General features: G+C 34.0%; 1 protein-coding gene across 3 annotated transcripts in view; it reads right to left on the minus strand.

Annotated features, from left to right (window-relative positions):
- chd2 (chromodomain helicase DNA binding protein 2) overlaps nucleotides 1–22,868 on the minus strand; it is a 58,473-nt gene that overhangs the window by 2,064 nt on the left and 33,541 nt on the right. For all 3 annotated transcript variants that reach the window (XM_056478901.1, XM_056478902.1, XM_056478900.1), the window contains 17 exons: nucleotides 22,114–22,263; nucleotides 21,694–21,842; nucleotides 21,405–21,594; nucleotides 21,151–21,321; nucleotides 14,504–14,673; nucleotides 14,380–14,421; nucleotides 13,327–13,466; nucleotides 13,083–13,221; nucleotides 11,065–11,215; nucleotides 10,853–10,975; nucleotides 10,362–10,478; nucleotides 10,107–10,244; nucleotides 9,038–9,154; nucleotides 7,240–7,418; nucleotides 7,058–7,157; nucleotides 4,767–4,965; nucleotides 2,402–2,648 (listed from right to left, as the gene is read on the minus strand). In XM_056478901.1, coding sequence (XP_056334876.1) covers nucleotides 2,402–2,648; nucleotides 4,767–4,965; nucleotides 7,058–7,157; nucleotides 7,240–7,418; nucleotides 9,038–9,154; nucleotides 10,107–10,244; nucleotides 10,362–10,478; nucleotides 10,853–10,975; nucleotides 11,065–11,215; nucleotides 13,083–13,221; nucleotides 13,327–13,466; nucleotides 14,380–14,421; nucleotides 14,504–14,673; nucleotides 21,151–21,321; nucleotides 21,405–21,594; nucleotides 21,694–21,842; nucleotides 22,114–22,263 — 2,522 coding nt within the window. The remainder of the gene's footprint in view (nucleotides 1–2,401; nucleotides 2,649–4,766; nucleotides 4,966–7,057; nucleotides 7,158–7,239; nucleotides 7,419–9,037; nucleotides 9,155–10,106; nucleotides 10,245–10,361; nucleotides 10,479–10,852; nucleotides 10,976–11,064; nucleotides 11,216–13,082; nucleotides 13,222–13,326; nucleotides 13,467–14,379; nucleotides 14,422–14,503; nucleotides 14,674–21,150; nucleotides 21,322–21,404; nucleotides 21,595–21,693; nucleotides 21,843–22,113; nucleotides 22,264–22,868) is intronic.

Genomic DNA, 22,868 nt, shown 5'->3' on the forward strand with positions numbered 1-22,868 from the left:
TCGACCACTTTCCTGACTTATTTAATTGTATGTTTCAGTGTTACAGTATGGTACACTTTTATGGCCACTTTTTGGGTACCCTTTCCAAAGGGTATCTAGCATGACTAAAGGGTACCAAAAGGTGGAGCTAGATGTGCAGCTGAACACTATCGGTTTATAGAGAAATGTCACTAGCGCTTGGAGAATTAAAAAAAAAAAAGGAATCGTTATTTTTAGATACACAGTAGAGACATTTCACCATAATAATATATACATATTATAATGAGCCATGGTCGATCTGAACTCAGACAAAGCCTGCCGTCGTCTTGATGAACAGCCACAAAGCCAAGAAGATAAACCTGTTGTACTTTTGTTGTTTACGAGGTCGTCTAAACAGCGAGCAGTTTCACTTGCTCCAGACAGCTTGCGATCGCTTGCCGCACTTCTATATTTGAAATAACAAACTTCTGGAGCTGATGATAATAACAACATGCGCGTGATTTTTGAAGCGGTTCTGACATCTGATCCTTTCAGAAATGGACAAATGCAAGAGTAAAGCGCAAAAAAAAAACAAAGGAGAAGCTGGAAAAACAAAGGAGCAAATGATTCTTTTAGCAACCTAAAACATAAAAAAACTGCCATGCTTAACTATTATCATCATCATCAATTATTTTGGACTATTATGAACTCTGAATGACGGAATTACTTTCTAACAAAAGGTTGCATGTGCTGGTGAAGATTAAAGATACAGATGAGAGGTTTGCACTGACTGTACGCTATACGTGTTGTTTTTTAACCCAAAAAAGAACTAAATGTATGTTGTGTGTAGTTTTTCTGTAATTGGTATCATATCAGAAGTAAGGGGCTGTATATGTTGCATTTATTTATTTATTTTATAATTAATTATAAATTATATTATTATAATTATTAATTGCAGACGTTACAGTATACATAAACATATAATAACGAGCCATGGTCAATCCGAGCTTAAGCAAACCTTGTCGCCATCTTGATGTACAGCCAAAAAGCCAAGAAGAGCAGAATCTACCCTGTCGTTGTTTACAAGGCTGTCTAAAGGGCGGTTCGGTTTCACTTTCTCAAGAGAGCTCACCGCACGTCTTTATGTGAAATAACAAACTCTTTGAGCTGAGGATAATAATGTGTGTGTTATTATTGAAGTGCTTCTGACATCCGATCCTTTCAGAGACAGACAACATTTCTCACTATCTCACTCGCTATTTCTCACTATTATTGAGCTTTAGCTACAATCAAATCATGTTCATAAAAAGGTTTGTAATGGACATTTAAACAAGTATGTGTTTATAAAGCATCTGTTTCTTGAGAAGAATCATCTCTCATATGAACGACTCGTGCAGCTTTACTTTGACATTTCCTCGAGCGAGAATGACATCGACTGAAACTTTCTGTCCAACACCGCGCCCACCAACAGTACCCTTTGGGCAGTGGAAACGCAAGCCTGATAAAAATGACCCATACCACTATATATGGCCATTATATAATTTGTATACATTACTTCAGACAAACTCTGTACATTTGTTTGGAACACTTTTTGTGTGTGCTATTTTGCGATTACTGCACTCATTTCAATGCAACACAATCCACAATTCAACCAAACTAAATAAGGCAGGCATGAAAGAACCTAAAATGGATGGATTTCTAAATATTCCCATCCGTGTCTTGTCTCCCTCACCACAATGTGCTAACATGACAAATGACGTACGAGAACTGTCGGTACATCATTACCAGTTATGGTCTGTTACTAAACCAACATTGAAAGCATCTCATAAGGTTTAGTAATTGGGTCAGTAGAAAGATGTAGTGGTCTTTAGTGGCTGTTCAAATTCATTCAACCACATGAGCACTTACAATACATATGCAAACCAGTTTAATACACAACTGCATCTGGAAGTGGTCAGAAATGTTTCAGAAGTGGTTTACACCTGAATTTAGCACTGTCCACTTTGGATTGGATCAACAAAAAAGTTTATCTTAAAAAAATTATTCACTCAAAAATAAAAACAACCTTATCATTTTCTCTCCCTCGTGTGATTTTAAACCTTTATGAGTTTCTTTTATTTGTTAAACACAATAGAAGATATTTTGAAGAATGCCGTTTACTGGAAACTATTACCTTCCATAATAGGAAAAAAATAAATATGGACGATAATGGGTCCCAGCAACCAGCATCTTCCAAAATATTCAACAGAAGAAAGAAACTCAAGTGAAGGGTTAGTAAATGATGACAGAATTTAGATTTTTGAGTGAACTTTCCCTTGAAAGCCAGGCAAAACAGGGCTTTTTTATGTATTTGCCATTTACCTTTATTCAAACTGCCTTCAACATATACAATCCTATCAGTTTTCACATTCTCCGGTAATCAAACCCATCACCTCTTGCTCACCTGTCATAATAGTCTCGATGGCCTCGATGATCTCTATCGTTACCGTACTGGTCATAAGGCCGTTTGCGAGGGGAGCCGCTGTTTCGGTATCCTCCAGAGCTGCGGTAGTCACCGTGAGGACGACGGTCACTGTAGTGATGGTCCTTGTATCTGTGAGGCTCATAAGGGTGATGCCGATCCCCTTGCCAAGGCTGATTGCTGTTACCTGGGTAGCCATATTTGCGGTCTCTTTGCCAATCTCCCCTGTCTGTCGAAATACATAGAAGATACTATATGAGATGTTTGACCATAACAATGACACATGTAAATATCAATCATTTTTATCAATAATTTTTAGACTTCAAGTCCTATAACTTCAACTGTAGCTGTTTCTTATGTCGTGTCATTATGATCAGTGTTGGGTATACTTGCCAACACTCCCGTTTTTCCCGGGAGACTACCGTATTTCAGACCCATCTCCCGCCCATCTTCTGTATTGATCTGTCTCCCGGAAAACTCCCAGAATTCCACCGGAATCCCCCCGCCCCCCTCTTTCTCACAGCTTTTGGGTACAGTCCGGCTAGCTTTTCGGTTCAGTCTCCATGCGCACCGAACCCAATGCGCAACCATCTTCATACCCGCTCCCCGCTCTTCAGTTCGCGCGCACCTTCTCCCCCCCGCTCTTCACTTCGCGCACACCCTCAGATAAAATCTCCCGGATTTTTAGATCTGAATGTTTGTGAATGGCAAGTATGGTTTTGGGGGTAACGCATTACAAGTAACGTGAGTTACGTAATAATATTACTTTAAGTAACGAGCAAAGTAACGCATTTTAAAAATGAAGTAATAATATATGAATTACTTTTTTGAAAATGGAACGTGAGTTACTTTACAGTTTAATTAATTAGCTTTTAAAAAATGAATTAAAATTAAAGTAGTCAGAAAGAATCACGCAGTAAACGAGACAATTTGTTCATTATTTTAAACCCATTGAAGAAAAGGAAAAGTGTATTGTCTCAATAGACAGTGATTTTACTTGAGACTAATAGAACAAAAGAAGCAAAAACACATTGCTTTAAACTTTCAGTAATCTGTATATATGGCATATATAGCTCTGGGCTCAGGAAGTTCTCAGATAACATTATCCTAAATTATATATATATATATATATATATATATATATATATATATATATATATATATATATATATATATATATATATATATATATATATATATATATATATATATATATATATATATATATATATTTTTTTTTTTTTTTTTGTAAATGTAGGTGTAGGTTATAACAGTGTGTTGTTAATTGCAGAGCTCCTCTATTAAAAACAAATAACGAAAAAAAAAACAAGTTCTGAAAGAGATCAAGCCTTAGCCAGGTTATAAAAAGTAATGCAAAAGTAACTCAAAAGTAACGCAACTAGTTACTTTTTTGGGGAGTTACTCAATATTGTAATGCATTACTTTCTAAAGTAACTTTCCCCAACACTGATTACGATAGCTTTTTCTAAATCTACAGATGTAAGTGAGAATATCAGCTCAAAAGCTGTTTGTCGGCAATATTAATTTATGGTTTAAAAACTAAACTAGATATTTATGTCCCATTTGTTCCTGTTTTAAGTTAGTGGTTAAAAAAAGTCAAAATGAAAAAAAGAAAAACCTTTGTAACTGAATACCTGCTATGTAAAAAAACTAAACTATAGGAACTATAGTTATGTTAACTCATGGTTACACAGTATTTTAAATGTACATTCTTCTCTATTCAGTAATCTATGTTTCTTTTTTCAGGAAATGTACAAATCTCAAAATACTGAATTTAAATAATTCCCAACCAAGGGAACGGTCCTGAATGAGTTTAGCTGAACAAGTGTGTTGTGGCCTTGAACAAAAAATGCAATTTCACTGATCTAATATTCCGACACGTGACTTCTTCTCCAACTATTCACATTCATAATTACAATTGTTTAAATGAACATGTGTTTTTGTGTGTTTTAACATATCATTTTCTTCATCCAATTTGTCTATTAATATTACACCCTGAACGCATTCTATATGTTAAGAAAAAGTACATACTGTGTGTGTACCCAAAAAGGCACAGCCCTCTTCTTAACATAGGACAGAAATACAAAGTTTATTTTCAATGTAATCTTATATTAAACGTTTTGCCTACACCCAAATAGAGCCATTTACAGCATGGTATCAGTAAATTATTTACAGCTGTAACTTTTGAGACCTTTTGAGATCATCAGAGAGTGATATATTGCAAATAAGCATTATAGAGTCCCTTTTACTAGCCAAATAGCTTTGTTGTTTGTGATTGGAGATTTGACACAATCACATGACTCAAATGTAATGTAGCATTTCTCACCATCATTAGGAAAGTGCCTCTTATTGTGCTGGTTATACTGTTCTCTGTGGTGTGGAGGATGAGGAGGTCCAGATTGATGGCTGACAGGAGGATGGGGTTTGGTTGTGGGCTGGGCACCCGTTGAATCCCTGCTAGATCCAGACGGTTCAGGCCTGAAGGCCTTTTTCTTAATAGGATCGTCTTTTTTCTTATGCTCTTTCTATAGAAAAAATGAGAAACTGGTGAATAAGTACACAAAGAAAACAATGGCAACAGATTTGTTTCCATCCACCTATTTTTTTGCGCATTTTGCAACATTGCATCAAAAATGCATTGAATAAATTGGGCAAAAATTAATAGCAAAAAGAAATCGAGAATTTTGAGAAAAAAATGTATGCACACAACTGAGTAAGATAAACTTTCTATCAGATAAAAAAATGTGCATAAACTATGATGGGAACACTTTTACCTAATAAACTCTATGCAGATAAAAAAGTAATGCAATTTTGTATTAAGAGAGCAAGTGATGATAAAAATGGGTGTGACAGGATGGCATTAATCAAGCATGTGATCAGCTGAGAGAAAAAAAATACCAATACATACATATATAAATATACATTTACATATATAAATATACATTTACATACATATATACATACATACATATACATACATACATACATACATATACATACATACATACATACATACATACATACATACATACATATATATATATATATATATATACACACATATACATATATATATACACACATATACATATATATATACACACATATACATATATATATACACACATATACATATATATATACACACATATACACACACATATATATATATATATATATATATATATATATATATATATATATATATATATATATATATATATATATATATATATATATATACACACATATATATACACACACATATATATATATATATATATATATATATACACACATATATATATACACACACATATATATATATATATATATATTAGGGCTGTCAAATGATACAAAAATTAACTAATTAAATCACACTTTGTAATTAATCACGAAACACCATATTTATTACAGAAATAACAACACAGGCATGTAAGTGCCATTTGAATTTCAAAACATTCAATGCCAATAACAAACAAAAATGATTTCCATGTTGGATTCTAAGTGGACTACAAAAAAAATCCAAAATACAGGCATTGCAAATATGGAAAATGGAAAATTATTATAATAATAAAGTACTGAATACAAACAAATGTACTCATTGTAAAGTTGTATTGCGAGTTGAGATATATATATATTCAAAATTTTTATTTATTTTTTTCTCAATTTTTTTATGAAAAAAAATTTGGCCGAAGATATTGTACAACATCTGAAACGTTGTTTTGGTCATTCTGAAAATGCCTTAGCCAAAGTAAATAAGTTGGTGTAGTATTCAGGGGCATTGCTAGACATAAAGCTTAACTGGGGCACGCACCCCCTTCCCCCCCACAAAAATACAAAAAAGATACAAAAAAAGATCAGGAGGCGTGCTTAGTAAGATCACCATCATATTGTTTAAACTTTGATTTTGTCAACTTGCAAACCAAAAGAGGCTATTACGCCGGTTTTACAACGCATGAGCGGTGCTTGAGCAGCAAGTAGCCTGCTTTTTTGCCGCACATGTTTACTACCGGGACTCGCACTGGCAGAAGAGCAGCGCGTGCGAGAGGCGCGCGGGTTCTCAGCGCACATGCAGAGATGCGTTAGTTTGCTTTTTGATTACACTGCTTTCACCAGCGTTGGTTTGGTTGCACATAGAGAGTAACACATATATTTCGGAATTACCACTCTGAATAAATACACTTGCATATGAAGTAAATCATATCTCAATGCATTTACTGGGGCACTGGAGATTTTTTTACTGGGGCACGTGCCCCAGTAATTGGGTCTAGCGACGCCCCTGGTAGTATTATTATAACTTTATAACTCGCGTCTCAAAAGCCACGGCACATTCTTTGCACATTGGCATAGTCTTCTAAGGTGCAAGTAATTTATTATATAAGAAAAAGACTTATGCAGTTTCTCCAACCGCAGGCAATTCTGTTCTTCTCTTTGATATTTGCTGCCAGTTTTTATTCTAAAAAAGTGGCAATTTTGTTCTCTTTGACTCATTAGATTGAAACGCTGCTTTATTCGCAATTATTTTACACAATATTACAGTTTGTGCATAAGTTTAATTAGCATCTTTCCAAGGAAACATAGCTAACGAGAACTGTGGATTTAAGAAAAGCTGACCTCTTCCTCCTGGGAGCGCTTCTTTTGAGCCTTCTTATACAGCCTGTGCAGCTTCTGTGCTCCAAACTCAGTAAATTTGGACACAAATATCCAGAGGTTTCTGTAAAATAAAACAAAGGTGGGGTTGAATGTAAAGCTCACATGTAATGCTAGCTCCTGGATTTGACTGTGTAAATGTGCACCTGCGCCAGATCTTGATGTGCTCGGGGTCACTATATGACTTAAGGCACTCGGTAATGCGGTCTCCGATCTTCAGCAGACAGGTGCGCGTGTGCTGCAGCTGATCCTGCACCGACAGCCCCTCGTCTGGCTTATCTAACTGCTTCAGAGCCTTCTTCACTGGTCTCATCCGTTCTTTACACTGAACACACATGAAATCACAGTTTAGTGTTTTTTAAACCCCTAGAGAATATTGACATGATTTAACAAATAGTAAATGAAAACCTATTCACAAAAGAAAACAAATGCGACCTCATACATACACAAACACATTTAACACACAGCACCACATTGAGGTTTGACATGGAATTTTTTTTATTTTACATTTTTTATTGTTATAATATTCATTTCTACGGAGACCCGGAGGGAACGTGATGGTGGGGGAAAAAAATTGGTGGAAGAAAAAAAAAAACAGTGATAGGAAAATATATATTTTTAAGTTTTTGTGTTCCCTCGCAAAACCTTTTTCCACAAACACTTCCTGTTCACTTCACATGTCAACCCACCCGTTTTTGCCAGGATTCTCCCGTATTTTACTATTCTACCCTGCTATCATCCTATCATTAAGCATTTCCCCATAATTCTAATATTTTTTATTCTTGAAAGCACATTGAATTTAATATAAAAACATCTACATTCACTTTCTTTCCATTCAAGCTGTACGTCAATTATCGCCCTTCATGTGCAACCTCTGAACCAGCGAATGCATGTATAAGCGCTGACTGACGGACGCGCTACGTATGATAAACTGATCCCAGATCAGCTTCTGTTACTAGAATGTGCAGTGGTCAATGTGTTGACTGCATTTATTTAGCAGTGAAATTAGCCAGCGCTAAAATTGCATTATTAACGAAAGTGTTGATAATGCATTTGTTTTGCACTAACCAGTCATTGGTAATGAATTGTTTTTGCAATGTGTTATGAGTAGGCCCACGCAGAATCTGTGCATGCAAAAATTTCCTCCGATTTCTTCGGACTTTTAGCCCATCGATTATGTATTTACTTGTGCAAGTGTGTGTAAATTTATATTTTTCCAGATTTTAAATTAATTACACTTATATTATTGTGATATAATAACATTTATATTAAAAGTGTAGTAGATATATTATATAAGAGACTTGCTTTGTTTACTAATTAAGTGGATCTCATTGGATTTGCATTGTAAACATTAAATAAAAGTTAAAAAGGTATTGTTTTTATTTCATATGTTAAGATTTTAGTTACGATACTCTTAAAATAATTCCACATAAATCCGCAGATTTTTAAAAAAATTCTCCACAGAAATAGCAGCAAATGTCAGCAGATTCTGTCTGGTTCTAGTTATGAGCTGTCAAACAGCATGTGTATATTTCCTGCAAATAATTAGCAAATTATGGTATGTTGTAAAACAATTGCATCTTGTGATTTAATGATGATGTCACAAGCGACTAGTCGATGTTTGATAACATAAAAGCCGACTTCTAAAAATCTAACATCGTTCAACCCCTAATTTTTCCTAACTGTGTGTAATCATCCAGAAAACAGGTTAACACCATTTCTTCACCTGTCACTCTCTTGTCCCAGTGTGTGTTTGTGTAGGAGCTGCCTGAATGCCATCATAATCACAGACAGCAGTCAAGATAAGGAAATGCTAGCTCCGATAATTTTTGTAACCAATAATTATAAAGATCATCCTTATATTGCGCAATAAACCTGTAATTATTTATTTATTTTTTTTCCAAAAAGAGATAAACAGGTGAAGAAAAGAAAATTTTAACTTACAATGCTAAATGTTTCCTGGTCCAGCTCATCATCTTCCTCTCCAATTGGTATAGGCTCACTTCCTTGAGTGATGTGCACAGGACCCTGGGCTTTCTTCCCTTTTCCTCCTGGTTTAGCCTGAAGATGTGAGAAGCTCGACTCATAAGAAAGCCAGTCATTTTATTTTATTTTGTATTATTATTCTGGTCCAACGTGGATTTAATAGGAGAGAAAAAAAAAATCATAACTCTCAACAAAAGTATTATATTTACAGTGCCCAGTATAATTGAGTGCACCCCATTTTGAAAATGCCTATATTCACTGAGAAATGGATCAAAATATTCAATGTATTTTGCATTTAAACAAAACAGATTTATTAAACAGATATATTTAATAAAAAAATATTTTTGTCATAAAATATATTTAGAAGAAAAGGAAAGATAACACATTTAAATTCAAGCAAAATATTGCAAAAAAAAAAAACAAAATTATAAAATTTCTGCTGAATTTTCCAATTGTTTTGCTTCTCTTAATTTTTCCTCTTTTTAAAAAAAATTGTATTTAATATTTTTCTATAACATATAAATTTGGGTGTACTAGTTTTTGGACTATTATTGTAAATTATTTTGCTAGATAAGCTCCAGAATTGGCTTCAATACTGACTAATCTAACGTATATGCACAAATATAATATTGTATAGCTTATTTAAATATTAATTTAAAAGATAGTTTAATGAGGGGTGTACTTATATATGCTGAACACTGTATTTTACACAGAATTATTATTCTGAAAGACAGTCATTTCATTTTATTTTGTACAAATTGTATTCTGGTCCAACATGGATTTAATGAAAAAAAGTAAAAAAAAAAACAAAAACAATAATTATCAACAAAAGTATTATATTTATATTATATTTATAATACAAAGAATTTTATTTCTAAAAAAATAAAAATAATTAAATATGAGTTTAAGACATTTGTTGATCCAAAAACCACTCAGGATGACAGTGGAATATTATACTCAAATTCAAGTTTCTAAAGGTAATATTCTCATGATGAAACCCAACACTGACGCCAACATAAAAAAATACCTTCTCTTTTTTGGGCTTGGAACGCTTTTTGTCTTTGTCCCCCTCCTTCTCTTTTTTAGGAGTCCCTGTTTTTTCTTTGTTCTCTTTGTTGTCCTTTTTCTGTTTCTTCTTTGTGGGTGTTTTTACAGCACCATCATCCTGGAAAATGAGAGAATTGTAAAAATGCAGCTTAACTATTAAGCATTGTTGATTCAGTGTTTGTATATCCCAGTCTATAGTATATATAGATAATAAGATGCATTAAAAGTAACATACCTTTACCTCTCCCTCTTCTGATGGGTTGTCAGATAGACGAGGAGAGGCAATTTCATTGACCAGATCATTGTTAGGGGCCTTCTTCTTCATCCGAGGTTTCCGCTTTTTAATTTTGGGCTGGGAGGTTGGAAGATTTACAAATTGTCATAAAACATACTAAACTGATGTTTAATATATTCAGTAAGAAGACATTTCCATTTGCTGTGCCTTTGATAACATATGCTTTCTTTGCTTTGTATGTGTGCAAAACTAGTTCTGGTTTCCCTTTGTGGAATGACAAAACAGGCTACTGCCATGCGCAGGTAATGAAACGTACATTTTCTCTGACGCAGCCCCAAAATGTGTGTTCTCATTTCTGTAGACTGTCCTACGTTTGATGTTCACGCTTAGAATTTTGGTCAGGATGGGACCAAACACAACCAATGCATGTTGACAACACAACACAACTTTTTTAAATCATCATTTATCATGAAATGCTCATGATCTCTCACCTCATCTCCTGCTTTAATGGCATCTTGGCTTTCAAGGTCTTTCTTAAGCATCTTCAGCAAGTAGTCTGTTCGCATCTGTAACTGCTTTCCCTGAGGTTTCTTTTCAGGGTCATCAAGAAGAACCTACAAAAAAAGACATCTGAGGTCAAGTAACAAGCAACATTAATTTTGCCCTTTTAAATGTGAGCAAGCAACTATTTAATTAGATGTACCTTCTCTGAAAGTTTGAGGTCAGGATCAGTCTTGATAAGGTCCCAGTTGCCGTAGCCGTGCTCATATATTCCCAATAACAACTGTGTATCATCATGAATATCCCAGTCCACGTCAAAGTGAGGAGTTTTTACCCGGCAGGTCAGCTGAAATCTGGCAAACAAAGAAAGAAAACATTATTCAGCTAATTCTGTCATTTTGTTCCTTATTTTTGAATGAATCAGGATTGGGAAAATGGAAATGTGACAGGGAAAAGAACTCAACATTTACCATTTAGAGTAATTACATGAGTCCATTATGCCATGAATTAATTTTGATTACAAGTGTCTTTTTCTTTTCACGCTTTTTTTACTATAAATGTTTACCATCCATTGAAACCATTTATCTACACTACCTGACAAAAGTCTTGTCATCTATCCAAGTTTTAATAACAACAAATAATAACTTGACTACTAGTTAATCATTTGGTATCAGAAGTGGCTTAAATGAAAGGCAAAGTCCTCTAGATTACGCTTATTTTATCCAAATAAAATATGATCATATATATGATAATTATTTAATTAGGACAGCAAGGTCTGACTTTGCTGAGACAAAAATCCTGTCACTTAACAGAAATAATGTACAGTATAGAATAAAAGTCATGGTGCAGTGGAAAAAGAATTAATATTGTGTATGACTCCCATGAGCTTGGACGACTGCATCCATACATCTCTGCAATGACTCAAGTAACTTATTAAAAAAAGTCATCTGTAATGGCAAAGAAAGCGTTCTTGCAAGACTGCCAGTGTTCATCAAGATTCTTTGGCCTCCTCCTTCTTACCCCAGACATGCTCAATGATATTCATGCCTGGTGACTGGGATGGCCAGTCCTGGAGCACCTTGACCTTCTTTGCTTTCAGGAACTTTGATGTGGAGGCTGAAGTATGAGAAGAAGTGCTATACTGCTGGAGAATTTGCCCTCTTTAATGGTTGGTAATGTAAAGGGAAGCTCAAATGTCTTGATACCTCAGGCTGTTGATGTTGTCATCCTCTCGCACACCCCCATACTGAATGCAACCCCAAACAATGACTTTTCCTTCAGCAAACTTGACTGATTTCTGTGAGAATCTTGGGTTCATGCCAGTTCCAATAGGTTTTCTGCAGTATTTGTGATGATTGGGATGCAGTTCAACAGATGATTCATCAGAAAAATCTACCATCTGCCACTGTTCCAAATGATTAACTAGAAGTTGAGTTATTATTTGTTGCTCTTACAACTGGGATCGACAACAAGACTTTTGTCAGGTAATGTATATGAACATTGTAGAGACATTACAAGCAGCCCCAAAAATACTAATAATTGTCATTTTTAATTTTTATACTTTGCCACTATCCTTCAAACTATATTTTTTTTGTCAGCAATATGTTTTTAATTATTTAAAATAAAATACAAAATAGGATGACTTATTTTCTATATTTTAAAAATTAAATGTCACACTAAGAATGTCGTTTAATTTTTTGATAAAATACATCTACTGCACAGAATGACAGACAATTCAAACCATTATTTCACGTTTTTAATCATTTTTATAGATTTTATTTGAAACATTGGGCACTTGTATTTAATATTATTAAATTATAAAATCAATATTATATGCGTATAAAATCTATTTTTTGTTTGAAAAGAAAAAAGTTAGCGAACACATAAATGGGACATGTCATCTGTGACCCAATACTGGAATATAAAAAGTTTTAAAAATGTTCTCTAATGTTTGTTTCTGGTCAGATTCTGATTCTGGTCACCTCAATTCAGTAGTTTCTTGTGCATTGGGAATTCCCAAATCAATTTTGTATAGCGCACAACCATGAAATTCATATTTGTTCCCCAAGTTACTCAAAAAAACATTTTGACCCATTTAGATGGGCTTGATTAATCTTCACCCACAAAGTGCTTGAACTGATTACACACTCTTCAGTTTCTGTCTGTCGCAACTGAACTGTTTATTATATTACAGAAAAAACAGCTTTGATTTGGACTCACTTGTTCCTTTCAGCAGGATTTGAAGGCACAGCTTTATGCAGGGGTTCAAACTCCTCTTCATGCTGGATGATTGATTTAGCATTGACCTGAACTCCAGAGATTTTTATATTAATGCCTCGTCTTTTCCCTGGGCCTTTAGCTGCAATGAAGACATCAAATAAATGAAAGACAATACAAAAACATGAAAAAAGATATTAATAATTCACTATGTTGAATCAGCACTGATCTGGGAACATTCACACACCTTCCACAGGGTTTTCCTTCAATTGCTCCTCATGCTCCTGTACTGCAGTCACGCAGCTGTTGTGCACCAGTTCTCCCAGTCGCTTCAGGTCTGCAATGGACTTCTCCACCAGCTCAGAGTCACGGGCAATCGCCTCCAATCTAACAAAACAACAACACCGATTCAGTTCTCATCCTAACTGAGAGACATTACAATGCTGTTAATGTTAAATGAAACAAAAGCTACTAGAAATATTTATTGAAATAGAATTTTTATAAACAGAAATAAAATTGGAATAAAAGAGATTCTGAATTAGTAGATAACTTTACACTTTTAAAACATATGTAACCTGAAGTACTAATAACTGGAATTAAACACAAGCTAAATAGTAGAGGTGTAATAGTGAACAGATTGGTTTTCAGTTCAGTACACATATGCAGTGTTGTGTTAACCACAGCAGTTGAGGGACTTGATTTGATACTTGTAGATTTACGTTTTACCAAATCAATATCAATTCTTCAATCGCCACATTAAAACTGCAGGAAAAAGCCATTGAATGTGATCAGAAACAAAATGAACATGATTAAACATTTTGTTTCTCAAGTAATCAGTCTTGAGTTTGAACCATAAAACATCCGTAAAATCGCTTTACCTTTTACTCATAAATGTAAAAGATGAGCAGGACAACTTTTTGTTTATGTTATCAGTAATACAATGCAGCAAATGTGACTTCAAAAACACGGTAGGTATTTGTTTTACACCGTTATACCTCTAAATTAACTTTTAGTTATCACACAATTAACAGAAACCACAAAAAAGTTATTACGCAAACTGAAAACATGAAGATAAAAGCCTACTGAAAATATTAATAATTATTATGAGTATAAAAATTAAATAGCAGTAGAAAACTGCTTCTAACTGGCCTATATAATGAATTAAAAGATTATTCTTTTTATTTTACATGCATATATGTAACAAATTACTGGAAAAAATATTTCCCTAAATAAAATACAAAACTCTGAATTATAACATAAAATGTCATGACTTAGTTTAATCTCTTGGTTTATTTCTCACCTCTCAAGTGGAGCTCCAAATTTCTTGTATGCTTTTATAAACCTAAAATAAAGACACTTGCGTAAATGTAATGTTCACAGCAAAGCCTCACTTAAATGAGCAATTAAATGTTCAGTTTGTTTACCTGCGGATCTCAGCATCAGTAAATCCCTCCACGTTGTTTTTGCGAGCTCTTGGCCTTCCTCGCCTCTTAGGCCGCTTGTCGTCCTCACTGTCATCGGTTTCACTGTCTGAACCTGAGGATCTGTGCTTTAGTTTGGATCCCACATCACTGTCGCTGTCATTGGCTTGCGCCTAAAACATCACAATATAGTAGGCATTCCTGTGATTAATTGGTTTAATCTTTAAATGTAATAATATCTAATTCAAAGGCACTATGTAAATGGCATAACAGAAATTAAAAAGCAAGCATCCTCAACCCAAAGAAAAAATGCTTTCATGTAAATGAAATGCTTGTAGGCTTTAAAAAAAAAAAAAAAGATTGATAATTTAATAAAACTACTTAAAAAATAAAAAATTAGCACACTGCAGATGGATGCTAAGTAATGGAAACTGCAGCATGTGTATATACATGAGCAAACAGTTTTGTTACTGTACGGATGTTATTATCTTGCTAAATGTGCATAGAATAGTGTATGTTGTAAGCTACTGTATACGACAGCATTGTTTGCACTAATAAATATTTTTCTGTTTTTTTCCATGTGATTGGTGTTTACGGTGTATCTGTTCCCAATCTCAGCAGATTCTTTTCACTGTAGAAGATTGTATTAAAATGTAGATGTAAACTTATAAAAGAGCAAAGAGCTTTAGATTTAGAACAACAGTGTTTACATGCTATATCCAAAAGTGTTATATTAAGAAAGAAGTGTTTGTCATTTGATGCAAATGCTTCATTCTGATGTGTGTTTGAATGCATTGTTACATTAAAGGAGATGTGAGGCATTCTGCATTTTGTGCGTGCAGTTTTGAGAATTGTGTGTAGAGTTTTGAAAAAAAAGTGACACTTATGAAAACGTGTGTAAGCAGTTGGAAAATTCTGTAATAGCAAGACATTGGCCACCCATCCAACAGTCCCAACATCTATATATATATATTTTCCAAACTTAACATATTTTTAATTTTAATTTATTGCCCATAAGTAATCAAAGTCAAATGATTGTTCAGAAATTCTTCAAATATGATGATTTAGTGCCTTTAGAAGCATTTCCTATCATTACCTTATTAGTTTCATTATTATTGTGGAAACCATAATACATTTTTTAGGATTCTTTGACATATAGAAGAAGTTTTTATTGTAAAAGAGTTTTCTGTTTCTAGCATACATTAAAGAAATACTCAATTTTTAAATAAAATAACGTTTATAAGTAAGCTAGAGTTAAACAGTTAAATTTGACCATTTTTTAATCCATTCAGCTGATTTCCAGTTCTGGCCGAAGCTTAGCTTAGCATAAATCATTGAATTGAATTAGACCATTAGCATTTCACCACAGAAAATAAGTGTTTTTATAATTTTCCTGTTTAAAGCTCGACTCTTCTTTAGTTAAAATCATGTACCAAGATACATCAAGGGAAATATCAAGCGTTATATCAGCATAATATCCTGTTGCAGTCATAGTAAGAGAGCAAAGGTTTTTATGCCAGAGTGACAGTATAGTTCCTAGCCATATCAGCCTAGAAAATACAGAATAGCAACATTTTAATTTCCCTTTCCCATCTGTCTTAGTACACGATGTAACCACAGAAAAGGCAAACTTAAAATCTGAAAATAATCCAAAATCTTTTTTGAATATTTTGAGCGAGATGCTAATGGTCTAATCCGATTCAATGATTTATGCCAAGATAACATAAAAGTTCCAGACGCAAATATCGACTGAATGGATTCACAAATGATAAATCTCAACTGTTTAACTATAGGTGACTTGTAAAAAGAACATCACATGGATAAAAAGGTTTATATCAGTGATTCTCAACCACGTTCCTGGAGGACCACCAGCTTTACACATTTTCAATGTTTCCTTAACCAAACACACTCGAATCAGATCATTAGCTCATTAAAAACTAGTAATAGGTGTGACAGATGAAGGAGACATCCAAAACATGCAGTGTTGGTGGTCCTCCAGGAACGTGGTTGAGAAGCACTGGTCTATATGAATATATCCATGAGCTAATTGCACCAGTTAAGTTCATGCACAGACTTGTATGTGTGTCAAAACTGATTAACGGCAATTAATCGAACATCTGCATCAGTGCTAATTTCACTAACAAAAAAATGTGTTATAATTTTTCGTCAAAAGTTTCTACCGATGAAATCTAGACGAAAACGAAATTAAGTGATGACTACAACTGTAATAAAAATATACTGACATTTTCATAGACTAATAAAAAGAGACAAGAATGTGATTTGGGGATATATTTTGGTAAATATCCAATCAGAATTTATCTTGGTGTGTGATGCACGACATCATCCATAGGGGTGTCTGTCTGATTAAATTATGTATAATCCGATAACAAAAGCTAGAAGTAAAAAAAGATTCACGTTTGATATCAAGACGAAAAGTATGGGGAGGAAATCGCTGAGAAAAACAACAAATCTAAAGCGACATCAGCATGCTACGGGATCAGCCTGAAATTCACAGTAAACTCAATCTTTTTTATTTACCCGAGTGTGTGCTTTTGCTGAAACAGTATTGCCACTCGCTGACCTTTAGACAATTGACGGCATTAGATTGTACATTAAAAGTTATTACATGGCTAACATATGACCATGGCATTCATTTTCTACTGTTCTTGCCGACACATAATTTTACATACAGTTTAAATACAGAATTATTAAACCCCCTTTAATTTTTTTTCTTTTTTAAATATTTAGCAAATGATGTTTAACAGAGCAAGAAAATTTTCACAGTATGTCTGATAATATTTTTTCTTCTGGAGAAAGTCTTATTTGTTTTATTTCGGCTAGAATGAAAGCAGTTATAAATTTTTTAAATACCATTTTAAGGTCAAAATTATTAGCCCTTTTAAGCTATATTATTTTTCGATAGTCTACAGAACAAATTATCGTTATACAATCACTTGCCTAATTACCCTAACCTGCCGAGCTAACCTAATTAGCCTAATTAAGCCTTTAAATGTCACTTTAAGCTGAATAGAAGTGTCCTGAAAAATATCTAGTCAAATATTATTTACTGTCATCATGGCAAAGATTAAAGAATTCAGTTATTAGAAATGAGTTATTAAAACTATTATGTTTAGAAACGTGTTGAAAAAATCTTTTCTCCATTAAACAGAAATTGGGTGAAAAAAAATAAACAAGGGGGCTACTAATTCAGGGGCTATGGTTATCTATGATATAAATAAACGATGCATATCTAATTTTTGGTCTTCAATGGTTAAGCTATATTACATATTTTAATTAATATTAAAGTTAGAATATTTTGTATAAATAAATGTATACAATATTTTAATTAAATTACACTTAAATTAAACCAAATACTTTTTATTTAACTAAATGGAGAGTAGATTTAGTCGACTAAAACCTTTTGAAATTTAGTTGACTAAAACTAGACTAAAACTAAAATGATTCAGAAGACTAAAATATGGCTAAAATCTAAAATGGAATTTTAGTCAAAAGACTACGACTAAAACTAAATCAAAACTGGCTGTCAAAATTAACACTGGTCTGCATCCATATAATACAACTTTTTACACAATGCTCTGTGGTGCATCCTTGCATTTATTCATCCATTCTCTTCATCCCGAGTCAGTTTCAGCATTATTAAAATAGTGGTTTCTCTGAATACTTTGCGGATGTCTGTTCTGCTTTGGATTAAATCATCTCTCGTGTAAAGCAAGAGTAATGAGCATGTGGCTGCAAACACACACGGTCTTATCGCCGGGGAGTCCAGTGCGCAGTAAAACTTAATGACTCATTTCCAAAAGCTACGATGCCGCATACTTCAACATGTGATGCCATCACTTGGGAATGCCACGAGTGGCTATAAAATCTAATGAGTCATTACAGTCTGTGCAAGATATTACAGATCCAGCTCTCAGGAGAGGATAAAAAGCACAGAAAAGCCACAGGGAGCACGTCACACGACCGTCTGGTATGTAATCTATCATGTTCATATAAAAGCGCACTGATATAATTAAGTGAAGTATATAGATTCCTTTGTGAACTGATAATCAAATAGATTTATTTTCAATAACTTTGTCATACAGAAAAAAAGTTGTCATACTATGTGTTAAAGCTGGTTGCCAGAAGGTAAATACTACTGCTTATTATAGTGCCTTTTGGACAATTTCCACAGAAAATTGGTACACATACCATCCATTATCCATTGTAACTAAAGGCAATTAAAGTCCCGGTCAGATCACATGATTTTTATTGTCGGTTACGAAAGTCACTATATCAGATTATGGGATTTTTTCTTGATAAAACCTTGACTTGTTGGTAACAAATGTGCCATACTACACATTCCTTCACGATCAGTCATCCTGTGACGTCTACGACGAGCGTTATTTCCCAAAGCAGCCACAAGTGTTGCTATAACGATATTTCTTATCTCAATTAAAGATTTTTATTTTTTATTTCATTATTTTATCATTATCTTATTTCAATTATATTATTTCTCAATAAACACTGATGCTTGCTGACAGTGAATAACTACATTATTTAAGGGCATTCCTTAAGACATGGATAGGATCAAACTTATGATTCTGCATCAGAACAGCAGAGTCACTTGCTGTCTTCAAGAAACGACTAAAAACTCAACTGTTTAGTCTCTACTTTCTTTCCTAATCTGCAACTGCCTCTCTGGCTATACCACTAACTGTACTCTCTCTCTCTCTCAAAAAAAAAAAAAAATTTTACTAATGCTTAGCTTCTTAGACTTTACACACCTGAAACTTGTCTATAGCACTTGTTCACTGCTGCTCTTATAGTTGTGTAAATTGCTTCCTTGTCCTCATTTGTAAGTCGCTTTGGATAAAAGCGTCTGCTAAATGACTAAATGTAAATGTAAATGTCCTTTTTAATATTAATACTAAATGTATTTTTTTCTGCCATCGTTGCTTTTAAACACTCCATCACCTGAACTTGCCGCAAGTGAGATGGAGAAAATGAAAGCACATCAGCAGTAATGAAAAATCAGATGCACAAGACATAAAATAATGACATAAAAAAATGCAAAAATATAGGGGTTTGTGATACAACAATCACAGTAAAGCATTCATTAAATCCTTTTTTTTTACAGATTCACAAAAATCATCCGCCAGTATAGTTGAGGAGTGGAGGGGCACAAACAAAATATAATTCGTATATTTTTCTTGAAAAAAAAACAACATCTTTTTAAAACAAATATTGTTTGCTATAATTTTTATCTTAATTTTAATATATCTTTTGTTGGTCAGTTATCTATAAACAAGAATAACAAATAACATCGGAGGTGAAGCGCTACAAAACAAGTCAACTATATGCGCCAAAAAACGAATTGCCGTGAGATTGTGTTGCTTTGTTAAATAAAATTATAATCTAGCCTAAATAAAATGAAAGTGAAATATTCAGTTTCAGAGAAGAATATATTAAATTGTTTTTAACTAATGACAAATTTGAATGAGCAGAAAATGCTTTTGCAATGTATTCGCAGCACTAAACATGTTCCCAGATTACCTCAGAAGAACAAACTCTGTTGGAAGGATGAGAGAACTCAGAAACTCATTGTGAGAATGAAGATATCTGCATGTTTGTGCCAGTCTGTCAGATAAAATTGCTTTTAACAGCTTATTATTTTAGAAAAGGTAGTTAAAAGTTTGCATAACAAATGATTAAACGATTAACGGCAGTACTCACTGAGATAACTGAAGTTATGCGCTCCTATTGCCTAGTGTCACCCACGTGACTAAACTCGTCGTGAAGAACAAAAAAATTAACATGCTAGACATCCTGCAATGGTGTTGTGAGGCATCGCAGGCATGGTATCGGTTGTCACATTACACAAGAAGAGATGATTGAATCTGGTGTCACGATGCCCATTTGTCATTTATGAATCCCCATGACACCCTACGTCAAGGAAATCGTGCCAAAATTGTGATGATCTGACCGGCTTAAGATTAATGTTATTACCTGCTAAAATCTAATTCACTGTTGGCAGCATTTTTCAGCAAGTATAAAGTCATTAGCAATTAGCAAGTATCTAAGTCATATAAGAGCATATGTAATGATGTCCATCAAAGAATACATGGATCATACAATTGCAGCGGTATAGTGTTTTTTACAACTGTAGAATTTTACAAAGCTTTCTGAGCATTCCAAGAATGTCCTATTGTATGTGTGTCTCATATTTTGTTAGGTCTGGACACTGTGCTCAAAAAGGTCAGCTAAACACAAATCCCATTAGGGTCAACCAGAATGGATATATACCAAGTTTCATGTTAAACAACATAGAAATAAAAAGTAGATAAAAAAAAAACTGTTGCAGAAAATAAACTGACAGAAACAATTGTACCATTACTTGTAGCATTTTGTGAAGCATGAATCAAGCACCTACTGTCTCTGAATCCACTAAAAAAGCTTCAGCTTCAATATCATTATTTAATCTCTAATATCTTATATTATAACTTTGTCAAATATTGTTAACACTGATTGTGTTAGATTTACTTATATCATACCCATTTACTGCATTCCAAGAACTAGATCTGACTCAACCCTAACTACACATGAAAATAAAGTCTATAAGTGGCTCAAATAATCTACAAGCACATCCTCACCTTCTTGTTAGAGCTTCTGCTTCTTGGCAGCATGTAGATATCCTCCATCTCCTTCTGCTTCTGCTCTTCCTCCACCTTCCGCCGCTGCTCTTCTGGAATTATTTCATCCCAATCCCGGCCAGGCTTTTCATCAAGATCTGGTGTGCTTTCATCCATGGTAAAGTTAGCCACCTGCCAGAATACACACAGTTCATGCTGGTTCCAACTTTAGGGGAAAATATGTATTATAAAATTACAAAGATTTAATAGGGTACCTTAAACTGAGACAGAAGCTCATCAGTAGCACTGGATCCCTGATCGCTCTCTCTGGTTTCAGCAAGGCGCAAGATCTCATCGATGTCCATTTCCTGTGGTTCTGATTCCTCCCCCTCAGCTTCCTTAAACAAATCCTCTGCTCCAAACTTCAAGATCGCAGACAGCTCTTCTTTATTAAAAGGATTTGAACTACAAATGACAAAACACAGAGATATTTAGTGAACTCAATACATGGTTAAAATAATCAAAGAAATCAGATTCTTTTCTATTTAATTTGAAGGTTCTTACTTTGAATTTGCTGAACTGTTATCCAGTACAGTTCGACCAGTGGTGTCCATTCTCTGAATGACAAGATGGTCTAGAACCATCTTCTTTTTAGCTCTTTCAATAATGTCCTCCTCCACAGTCCCTTTTGTGACCAGGCGATAGATATTCACCTATGCAAAGAACCCACAAAATATCTGAATCTAGATACTGCTCCAGTGACTCTTTGGCCATGTCTACACCTGGTATTAAGATGCACTTTTGTTGATCTATTTACAATTTTATACTGAAAGACTACAAAAATAAAATCTCATGCATAGATATGTTCATCTACCCTCTCCTCAAGGAAATCACTAAATAAAACATCTTAGCCTGATGTAAACAGGGCCTTTGAAGTTCATTAAACAGTTTGAGCGATTGCCCAAATGTTTAAAATCTACGTACTTGCTTTTTCTGGCCAATCCTGTGGGCTCTGGCCTGGGCTTGGAGATCATTCTGTGGGTTCCAGTCGGAGTCAAAGATCACCACTGTGTCAGCAGAGGCCAGGTTGATCCCAAGCCCTCCTGCTCGAGTGGACAGCAGGAAACAGAAGTCCTGAGCAAGACACAGATGGACAATGAAAACAACAGCTAAACACATCAGTGTATTCATTAATTGACACATAAATCTCCTATTCCAGGTAAATAACTTCACAGCAGGCAATTGGGATGGGTGATAAAAGGCAAATGATCACATTATAAATTTCACTTGATAAAAAACTATGACACATATTTAAAAATGCATTATAATGAACCTACTCAATAGTTTTTATACAATAGTAATATTAATGGATTTGCATTACAACATGATGTACAATGATATGAATGAAAATGTTTATTATTTATATTAAAAAATTAATTAATTAAAAAAAAAAAAAAAAAAAAAAAAAGAGTAACCAAAAATAATTGGCCAAAAACTTTGACCAAAAGAGAAAAACGGCCAAAAAATGAGCCAAAAAAAAAGAATGTGGACTAGTTTTACTCTTCCTCCAGACATTGTCACGGAGTAGAGTGAAGCAGCATTCACATCAGACACAGAAAGCACTGCACTATGACACCATTCATTTCTATTACTTGCTGTGTGCAAGAGAGGTGCATACTTTTCTTTGTTTTTCTGGTTGATCATGTGCAGTTTATGCAAAGTTCACGCAAAAAAACATG

Source organism: Danio aesculapii, chromosome 18 (assembly GCF_903798145.1).
Source record: "Danio aesculapii chromosome 18, fDanAes4.1, whole genome shotgun sequence".
In the NCBI taxonomy this organism is placed as follows: domain Eukaryota; kingdom Metazoa; phylum Chordata; class Actinopteri; order Cypriniformes; family Danionidae; genus Danio; species Danio aesculapii.